The 10,273-nt window shown below is 49.6% G+C and overlaps 1 protein-coding gene across 1 annotated transcript; it reads right to left on the bottom strand.

Annotated features, from left to right (window-relative positions):
* Nucleotides 1–2,596: 2,596 nt before the first annotated feature.
* Nucleotides 2,597–10,035, bottom strand: LOC142432607 (leukocyte immunoglobulin-like receptor subfamily A member 6). Its single transcript, XM_075537834.1, has 8 exons — nucleotides 10,021–10,035; nucleotides 7,912–7,999; nucleotides 7,186–7,470; nucleotides 6,819–7,015; nucleotides 6,634–6,715; nucleotides 6,218–6,499; nucleotides 5,645–5,884; nucleotides 2,597–2,628 (listed from the first exon to the last, which is right to left on the bottom strand). The coding sequence occupies exons 1-8, from the start codon at nucleotides 10,033–10,035 to the stop codon at nucleotides 2,597–2,599; spliced, it is 1,221 nt and encodes a 406-aa protein (XP_075393949.1).
* Between the last annotated feature and the right edge of the window lie 238 nt (nucleotides 10,036–10,273).

Below are 10,273 nucleotides of genomic sequence, written 5' to 3'. Positions count from 1 at the left end.
CTAAATTATCCCCTTCCTCCCTGCTCCCCACTGCCCCATAAATTATTATTTTGTTATATCTTACACCGTCTGATGTCTCCCTTCCCCCACTTTCCTGTTGCCCATCCCCCCGAGAGCAGGTTATATATAGGTCCTTGTAATCAGTTCCCCTTTTTAACCTCACCCTCCCTCCACCCTCCCGGTATAACCACTCTCACCACTGGTACTGAAGGAATGATCCGTCCTGGATTCCTTGTGTTTCCAGTTCCTGTTTTTACCTGTGTACATCCTCTGGTGTAGCTAGATTTGTAAGGTAGATTTGAGATCATGATAGTGGGTGAGGGTTGTGAGGGGTGGGGGTGGTGGTGGAAGCATTTAAGAATGAGAGGAGATGTGGTCGCTTCGGCAGCACATATACTAAAATTGGAATGAGAGGAGAGTTGTATGTTTCATCGTTGCTACACTTCACCCTGACTGGCTCGTCTTCTCCCTATGACCCTTTCGTAAGGGGATGTCAAGTTGCCTAGAGATGGGCTTTGGGTCCCCACTCTGCACTCCCACCCATGCACAATGATATGATTTTTTGTTCCTTGAGGCCTGATACCTTATCCCTTTGATGCCTCAGGATCAACCTGGCTGGTGTTCTTCTTCCATGTTGGCTTTGATGCTTCTGAGCTAGAAGGCTACTTGTTTACCATCAAGTCTTTAACACCCTACCCGGTATATCTTTTGATAGCCGGGCTCCATCAGTTGTCTTCACCACATTAGTTTATGCACCCGCCCTGTGTTCAGCGACTGTGTCGGGAAGGTGAGCATCATGGAATGCCAGTTGAATAGAAGCAAGTATTCTTGCATTGAGGGAAGACTTGAGTGGAGGACCAATGTCCATCTGTTACCTTAATACTAAACTTATAAATATATACAAATGAATCTATTTCTCCATCCTAATATATAAATATATTTACATATGTACATGCCTTTATTTAGACCTCTATAAATACCCTTTGCCTCCTAGCTCTTTCCTCGAAGTCCTTTGCCTTTCCTCTTGTCCCACTCTCATGCTCAGCCTTCATTTGGGCGTCAGTAATTCCTCTCGGTTACATTATCCTTCATCACTCCCTACCAGGCGTGCTACACCCTCCTCACCACAGATTTTGATCACTTGTTGTTCCCTTGTCCCTGGGTTTGTTAACACCACTTCCTTTCCACCCCACCTCCCCCTCTCCCATGTCCCCCCGGAAGTGTCGGTCTCATTGTTTCCTCCCCCTGATTGTACACTGAACCATTCTTAGTCTATCCATTTTCTCAGCATTGTCACCAGCATCTGTGTGTCTCCGCGTTCCATACCAGAATGTCCCCTCCTGTTCTCCTCATGCCGGTGTTGCGGTCCTTCTCCTCAAGAGCTTGAGTGGACTTGGGGGAAGCAGAGAGGAGGGTGCGTTTCCTGAGATGGAGCTGAGGGCAGGACTGTGCTCTGGAGATTAGGGGGAAGAAAGATCCATTTTATAATCTTCCGTCTTTGGGTACTCGATCTTCAGGCTGCTGCAAAGTTGACGTTATGTTCTCATGGGACAAGGTTCAGATCTAAGATGTTTCATCTCTGAAAGTGTTTTAACTTCAAACACTTACGTGAAGTTTAGAAATAAGTAGCAAAGCATGAAATCCTTTATGTGCATATTTTAAGTATTTTATAAGATTGAGGACCATGAAGGACACCTTTAGCACATGCCATGCGATGCACTGCTAAGGGCCTTCTAGGCTGATGGGGTAGCTCCTCCAAAGGGCTTGTTGTGACCACGCAAATAAGTTGCTTGAAGTCCAAGGAGGAGATTGGAAAATTGAGTCATGCAAATGATGTGCACACCACAACTTCTATTGACCCCACCATTTACTGAACACTCACGAACTGGAGGTTCAGGTGAGGGGACAACTTTGGGGAGACAGGAGGCCAAAGCAGACCCAAGAGCTGCATGCTCCAAGAGGAATGTGACCAACCACCTGCTTCCAGTTAGAGTTGGTTTCTGTGAGGCTGGGCCAGTGTGACCTGGGTGAGTTCATGGACAAGGAGGGTGTAGAGGTGTGGTCCTAATAGAGGGTCTCACCTGCTTGTGCAGCTCCACTTCCCCTTCAGGCTGTTCATGTCTTAGGGCAGCGCCTTCTGGGGTCAGAACAAAGGAATGCTGTTTCTTGGCAAGAGTCCCTGAGACCTCACTCAGCCTCAGATGGGGAGGCTAAAGCCCCGAGAGAATGAGTGGTGGGTCGGTGTTGCAGGGTGAGTTTGAGCCTGTTGGTTCTTTCCCAGAGTGTTTTACCATGGGGAACCCATGAACCCAGAACCTCCTGTGGCCATGCCCTCCCATCCCCTGCTGACAGCACTTACTGCGTTTTCCCTGGAATTTGTGTCTGATGAAGAGGAAGAGGAGAAGGAAGAGGAGGAAGAGAAGGCTGTGTGCCACCAAGTCCCCGATCAGAAATTTGACGAATCCTGGGAGACCTGGTGGAAGAGTGATGTCCATAATAAATCTGTGATATCCATTCATTGGGCACCTGCTGCCTATGAGCATTTGCTTGGGCATTTTCCTTCATCCATTGTGGTCTGCACCCCACCTATTCATTGTCACATTGTGTCCTCCTCACCCCAATCAATTTCTGGAGGAGGAAACAAGGTCAGAGAAGTTTATCATGTGCCTCAGGTCACACAGTCTGCAAGCGTCCGGGTTGCGATCGGCAATCTGTTATTCCCCACTCCCCACTGCCTCTCTCTCTTTCTCCAAATTGTCCCCTGCAGATCATTATAGGGGAAACATGTCACCATGGCCTGTCCCCATGGACTTGAGGCTCCATTCTTCTCTGTGAAACTCTGAAGCCCAGTTGGGTTGTCTGTGCACTGTCAGTCAATTGAAGTGAGAGAGTGTAGTCATGGACGGGGGGATTCTATCCTGTACTGTTCGCAGTCTCAGGCTAGTTCCATTGGCCAGGCTTTCAGAGTTCTGATCCCCGTACATGCCATTGTAAGCAAGAAAAGCATGTTGGGTCGCTGCTGCAGCACAACTGAACCTGAAATCCACGAAGAATTGTGGCTTCTGAGCGACTCCATAGACGGGAGGTGGATGACAGGTTAGGATGTGAACTGAGGAGGATGCTGCCTCTCGGTTCCCATCCTCTGTAAAGCCACAGCGACCCTCAGGAAGAAGGGAGCCCCGAGTGTGTGGAAGAACAAGAATCGCCGTGTTGCTGCTGCATCAGCCCCCTCCCGGGAGTGTGCCACCTTTTCCGGGGGCCACATGCATCGCAGAGGGAAGAAGAGGGGGCATCTTCTCATGTCACCACCTCAAGAATGGACTGAGCACACCCAGTGGTCACCCTTCCCCCCGCAGCTCAGCCCAAAGAGAGAAACTGACTTGCTCTCTCGTGGGTCTAATTCCATGGCTGTGTGGTTGTGATCCAGAGACCTCTGCACAGCAGACAAGGCCAGGGGCTCAGCCTGCTCCTCCTTCACCTGAGACACTCTATTCCACCCAGCTGAAGCCACCACATGTGCTATCTCTCCCCAACCCAGGTTTGTGATCCCATCGTCACCACCCTCCTCCCATGCACTCTCTCAGTCTCCAAGACACAAGTTCTGCTGTAGAGTAGGAATGAAGAGCCTCCAGCTGAGAAAGTGTGTCTCCCATGGAAGATGACGTTTTTGTGACTCACCATTGCTGGATTTGACGTTCAGATGAGAATCTACAAGGTTTGGAGAAATAGGAAGGTGAATTTGGGGATGTATCTGCTTTTTCTTTTTGATGAGTTTTATTCCTTTTCGGCCTCCTTTCTGCCCCCACTTCTCTCCCTGACCCCCATGAACTTGTTTGGGTCTCAGCAGTGAGGTCAGAAGAGAAGTCAGGGGTGGGACATGCCATATATTTTCTTTTTTTTTTTTAACATTTTATTAGGGGCTCATACAAGTCTTATCACAATTGATACATATATCAATTGTGTAAAGCACATCTGTACATTCTTTGCCTGCATCATTTTCAAAGCATTTGTTCTCCACTTAAGCCCTTTGTATCAAGTCCTATTTTTTCCTCTCCCTCCCCCGTCTCCTCTCCCTCATGAGCCCTTGAAAATTTATAAATTAGTATTTTGTCATATCTTGCCCTGTCTGGCGTCTCCCTTCACTGCCTTTTTCTGTAGTCCATCCCCCACGGAGGTGGTCACATGTAGATCCTTGTAATTGGTTACCTCTTTCCAACCCACTCACCCTCTACTCTCCCAGTATCACCCCTCACGCCCCTGGTCCTGAAGGTACCATCTGCCCTGATTCCCTGTGCTTCCAGCTCCTATCTGCACCAGTGAACATCTTCTGCTCTATCCAAACTTGCAAGGTAGAATTCGGATCATGATAGTTGGGGGGCAGGAAGCATTTAGGAACTGCAGGAAAGCTGTATTCTTCATTGGTGCTACATCGCACCCTGACTGACTCCTCTCCTCCCCTAGACCCCTCTGCAAAGGGATCTCCAGTGGCTGACAAATGGGCTTTGGGTCTCCACTCTGCACTTCCTCCTTCATTCACTATGGTAAGATTTATTTTTTTCTGATGATGCCTTATACCTGATCCCTTCGACACCTCGTGATCGCACAGTCTGGTGTGCTTCTTCCATGTGGGCTTTGTTGCTTCTGAACTAGATGGCCACTTGTTTACCTTCAAGCCTTTGAGACCCCAGACACTCTCTCTTTTGATAGCCGGGCACCATCAGCTTTCTTCACCACATTTGCTTATGCACCCGTTTGTCCTCGGCGATTGTATCATGGAGGCGTGCACCCAATGATATGACTTTTTGTTCTTTGATGCCTGATAACTGATCCCTTTGGAGCCACGTGGTCACACAGGCTGGTGTGCTTCTTCCATGTGGACTTTGTTGATTCTGAGCTAGATGGCCGCTTGTTTACCTTCAAGCCTTTAAGACCCAGACGCTATCTCTTTTGATAGCCGGGCACCATCAGCTTTCTTCACTACATTTGCTTGTTCACCTGCTTTGGCTTCAGTGGTTGTGTCAGAGGGTAAGCATCATAGAATGCCAATTTAATAGAAGAATGTATTCATGAATTAAGGGAGTGCTTTTGTAGAGGCCCAAGTTTCTTCTGCCACCTTAATACTAAACCTATAAATATACGCACATAGATCTATTTCCCCATCCTCATATATATATTTGCATATGCACATGTCTTTGTCTAGACCTCTATAAATGCCCTTTGCCTCCTAGCTCTTTCCTCTATTTCCATTGACTTACCCCCTGCCCCACTTTCATGCTCCGTCCCCACCAGGGTTACAGCTATAACTCTTCGTTACCTTACCCTTGATCATTCCCTACCATGCCTGCCACTCCCACCTCACCACCAATTTGGATCCCTTGTTGTTTCCTTGTCCCTGTGTTTGTTAACACCACTTCCTTACCCCCCACCTCCCTCTATCCCATGTCCCCCCAGAACTGTCGGTCCCTTTGTTTTTCCTCCAGATAGTTCATCGTGCCCTATATTTTCTATCCTTCTGGGGGTTGGATCTCCCTGGATGACTCCCCTTTAGAATTTATTTTCTTGACTGGCTGGCCAGAGATCCCCTTGGTCAGAGCCCTCAGGTGGCCCTCAGCCCTTAGCAGGGAGGGGCGAAGGATTCACTCACCTGAGAGCACCAGCTCCAGAGGGTCACTGGGCTGGGACAACAGGTACTTGCTGTACGCCATGTAGCACCTGTAGGTGCCCTCATGGGCTGAGGTCGCTGGACTTATGGTGAAGTTGGCCTGGAAGGACCCTGTCTGGCTCTCAGAATGAATGGGCTGAAGAGGGTTATTGATGTTCTCCTTGAACCAATAGGCTATGTCAAACCAGTGACTGGATCGACACTGCAGGGTCAAGTTCTGTCCTGGGTTCAATGAGGGGGCCGGGTGGGCTGAGAGGGAGGGCTTGTCATCGGAAGCTCCTGGGAGAGAAGTAGGCCATCCTGTAGAGGAGCTAGTCCCCAGCCCCAAGGGCTGACAACCCCTCCTCTCCAGGGATGCCCCATCTGTGACCCCTGTTTCCATGCTCTCAAATAATGCCGGGTCTCTCCTTTCCCCTTGTCTCTAACTGTGCCTTCTCCACCCCCCCCCCACCTCCCCACTCCCGAGATCACAGGGCATCTCAGCTCTGCCCCAGCGCCCTGTGTCTGTCTCCCCCGGGGACCATCTGAGTGTAGGGCTGGCAAGGGGCTGCACACCTGCCAGCAGGATGTCCAGGGCCTCACTGGGTGCTGACCATTCATAGGAATGTCCGTATCCACCGTAGCACCAATACTGGCCCCCTTGTGCACTAAACACACGAGTCAGGATGAAGTTGGGACTGGGCTGCACGGCCAGGAGCTGGAGTCCCGAAGACGGCCAATGCCTGGCCAGAGCAAACTTGTCAAATCCATCCTGTGAGTGACACTGCAGGGTCAGGTTTGCTCCAACCATCACCGGTGAGTGTGGAGAGGCGGTGAGGGAGGGCTTCCTGTGCACCCCTGGGGACGAGGAGATGGGGCAGTGAAGGAGATGCGCATCCTCCTTTGTCCACGGGACTGCAGAGACCACCCTGACCTCTTCACACTCCCCATTAGATTTTGTCCCTAAGTAGTCACTGTCATTAATCACTTACCAGTAGGGTCCTTGGGAAACTGGCTCAGCTCAGTTATTTGGGGCCCCAGGGAAGGGATGGGGCTGGACAGGGGCTCTCTCACCTGAGACCATCAGATCCAAGGGGTTACTGGGCTGTGACAACACATAAGGGTAATCACTGAAAGAACCATAGCATCTGTAGGTGCCTCCTGAGGAGGGGCTCACTGGGTCCAGAGGGAAGATGGCCTGGGTCAAGGAGGCTGAGAACTGAGCTCCCTTTTGCAGGGCCATGTGGTCTGTCCCCTCCTTCAGCAGATGGAAAGTGTGAAAGCTGCCTTTTGAGAGGCAAGTGAGGGACCCCTTCTCTCCTGAAGCCACCAGACGACTCGGATTGACGGAGAGCTGAGGTGGAGAGTATGCTCCTGAGACAGATGGGGGGAGCTTAGTTAAAAGGGGAGACACAGACCCCCTGCATTAACCCCAGGTGCAGTCATTCTGGGATCAGTGAGGCCGCCCTCCCTTGAGGACACATTCCCTGCGACCTGTGGGAGGAGCTCACAGGGAAGGTGACTGTCAGGAGTCCCCCTCTTACCTGTCAGGACAAGGAGCAGAGGGTCACTAGGCTGTGACGCGTCACCTGGTCTGTGGTAGTCACACTGGAATTTCCCTGCATGGTCTCTGTCCATGTCAGTGATATTGAAGGAAGCACTCCAGTTTCTGGAGTTCTGTAGATTCGCAGTCTCATCATACAATGATCCTTCTCTATACAGCCGGAAGCCCTGAGCCGGCTGAGACCCCTGACACCAGATGGTCACAGCACTACCCGTGGTGAAGAAGCGTACCGGGTCAGCCCAGATGGAGGGTTTGGGGAGAATTCCTGAAAAAGAATCAGACCTGGAGTTCCACGGTGTCCCCTCCCCTCAGTATCCTCAGCCCTCACTCCAAAGCCCCCCCCCACACACACTGGTCCCCACCAGCCGAGACCCTTGGTACTTCCCTTAGTTGCCCATAGGGGCTTCCTGTGCTTAGCAGACAATAGAGATGGGGGCCTGGAGAGAACTCACCTGTCTGTGCCTGGACCCAGATGCTCTGTAGGGCCCCTGGAAGAGAGGTTCCCATCAGAAGTTTGTCCTTCCACCCCACAGAAACACCACCCGTATTCCAAGTCCCAGGGGTCAATTGGGATTGGGAACAATCTCTTCCCTTGGAAGACTCACCTTCTTGTTGAGTCTTCTGGATCCTGTGGGTCCCCCAATGACCCTGAGTCTGTGTGTGAAGAGCAGGAACCCTCCCCCCTCACCCTCTTCCCACGGCTTACCGACACACAGCAGGGCAGTGAGGCTCAGGGATATGATGCCGCCCTGCATGGCTCCCAGGCTGCAGATGAAGTATATGGACCACAGAGCCTGGCAGCAGAGACACACTCAGGGTGTGACCAGTCTGAAGCCCTCTGTTGTGTGTCACACAGCTTCCTCATTGGCAAACTCACAGGAAGGGGAAGAGCCTGTCTTTGTGGCCTGGCTCTGCAATTCCCAGGGTTGGGGTTCACTCAGAAAAGCCCAGATTTGAGTTCCAATCCAGAGCCTGCTCTTTGCACAGTCTGGATCCAGTGGAACAAGTCACTTCTCTTTCCTGAGCCTCCCCACAGGCTCATTTGCCTCCTTCCTTCCACATCCAGAGAGCCATGCAATGTGGACTGAGCACTGGTGAATTGGTCCAGTAATGGAGGTGGGCCCTGGAGATTCAGTGATGGAGTACTCAGACCTCTGCCTTCCTGGACTCACGGAGCTCAGATGCACACCACAGAGAAATGAACACTTGGTGACACTAGAAAATTTGTAAGCAATTTTCTGAAAATGGAAAAAGCAGGAAAATAGAGCAAGGTCAATAATATGTGGAGTTTTGATATCTGAATCTTATAATTTAGAAATCCATGAGGGAGGGAGAGCTCGAGGCTTCAGGGATGAACAGAGATGGAAAGAGAGAGAGAGAGAGAGAGAGAGAGAGAGAGAGAGAGAGAGAGAGAGAGAGAGAGAGAGAGAGAACGGGAGGGAAGCCCTCCCGGGGAAAAACATGAGCAACTGAATAAACTGAGAACATATCGGGGTGCTGCTCACACAGTTTTTGTGGACCGGACAAGGCTTTGGAGTAAAAGTTTCAGGCAAGGGGAAGTGTTAAGCAAGGGAAAGATAGTATGCACAGATCCATGAATTAGGAATATCATCAGTATAAAGAAATGGAAGGAAAAGGGCCTCTATAGATTATAAAGTATAGTAAAAACTCCAACATTAACTTATTACCTGAAAAATTGCTATCTGTGTTGTCTATGATTTATGTGAATGTATTATCTAACCCTATTTAAAGCCCAGTACTTTAGAAATCAGTGGATGATACATGAAGATGTGTTCTTTATCATCTTCTGGAAGTTTAGGAAGATGTTTGATGTGATCATTGTCGTTGAAGGAACAGCCTCTAATGCACAAACTTGATACCCAATTCTGTACATGAGCATGTGGTTATGTGCCTTAGTTGGCTCTGCTTCATAGCACCCCTATGTAAATGACACGGAGACCCCACACTGTTCTGGGTCATAAACAGAGTTGTTATGTTTGAGCCCATTTTTGCAGCTCCTATGTCAACTCATTTTGTCTAAAATCTTTTACATGTTTACTTGGTGGACAAATGTGGAGCTCTGCTTGCTAGGGCTGGAAACTTCTATCTCAATCTGTTTATGGATGATTTTAAATGTTATGTGTAGGGTCTTGGGTAGTTTTTGAGAAGCACAGACAGATTGGGAAGGATGGATCCGAAAGAGGAAGCTGGGTCAGCTGTGGGTCAGAGATGAGCCAGTTAGGGTTGATTAAAGAGCCCTCTGAGGCACACAGAGAAAAATGTACTGAGCAGGGAGCAGAGGGTCTGAAAGAGCAGGAAGTTGGTGAAGGACAGATGTCCTCACTCTTAGCTGGGCATGGAACCTGCAGAATCTCTCAGAGACATGGCCACGGAGTTTACGTGTTAGGACTCTATAGATTTGATGGCTGTGGAGGGGAGTGACGTCAAGAATGGAGGCCTCCTGGAGTCTTCCTTGACTGACTGGAGAAGCTCAATGATCTGAGATGCTGGGACACAAGTCAAACTTGAGTGAATCCCCACAAACAGAGGTCACACCTTTCCCTCTCTGACCACTATGCCACAGTGCTGAAAATCAACACAAGAAAGTACAACGCAAGAGAAAATACATGGAGGTGAAATAACTTATATCTTAGAAATGTGGGAGAGCCCAGCCCCCCACGACTAATCACGGGTTTCCTAGGCTCAATTGTACAGTTATAATGCATAAAGGTTATAGTAAAGTCACAGAGATTGATAGAGACAGGAGAAGGAGTAAAATGAAGAAGTCAGACACACTTCATGGCAGCAAGCTCACCTCCTGGAACGCCATGATCTCACCAGCCAGGTCTGTGCACAGTGCAGAGAGGGCAGGAGGAGGTTTATTTATAACCAAGTCTTACATATATTTTGGGCCGTGCAAGTGCCCTAATTCCAGTTAAAGACGTACATCACAGGAATGGGTTGTACTCTAGGTTATACAAAAATGGGATGAGGACAATCTAGGGGTGTACACGCCATCGGAAGAGGTGTGATTAAGGGTGTGGATGTGACAAGATGGGCTGATCCTA

The sequence above is a fragment of the Tenrec ecaudatus genome, chromosome 18, assembly GCF_050624435.1.
Source record: "Tenrec ecaudatus isolate mTenEca1 chromosome 18, mTenEca1.hap1, whole genome shotgun sequence".
NCBI lineage: Eukaryota > Metazoa > Chordata > Mammalia > Afrosoricida > Tenrecidae > Tenrec > Tenrec ecaudatus.
Note: the sequence above shows the minus strand (reverse complement) of the source record. Positions and strands in the feature narration are given on the sequence as shown.

What these genes read in the sequence shown, in the direction of transcription:
- LOC142432607 (XM_075537834.1), bottom strand. An exon ending in CACTGCCCTGCTGTGTGTCG is followed by an intron (nt 7,471 to 7,911) that starts GTAAGCCGTGGG and finishes ATTCTTTTTCAG; the next exon opens with GAATTCTCCCCAAACCCTCC. An exon ending in TCTGCTCCTTGTCCTGACAG is followed by an intron (nt 7,016 to 7,185) that starts GTAAGAGGGGGA and finishes CATCTGTCTCAG; the next exon opens with GAGCATACTCTCCACCTCAG.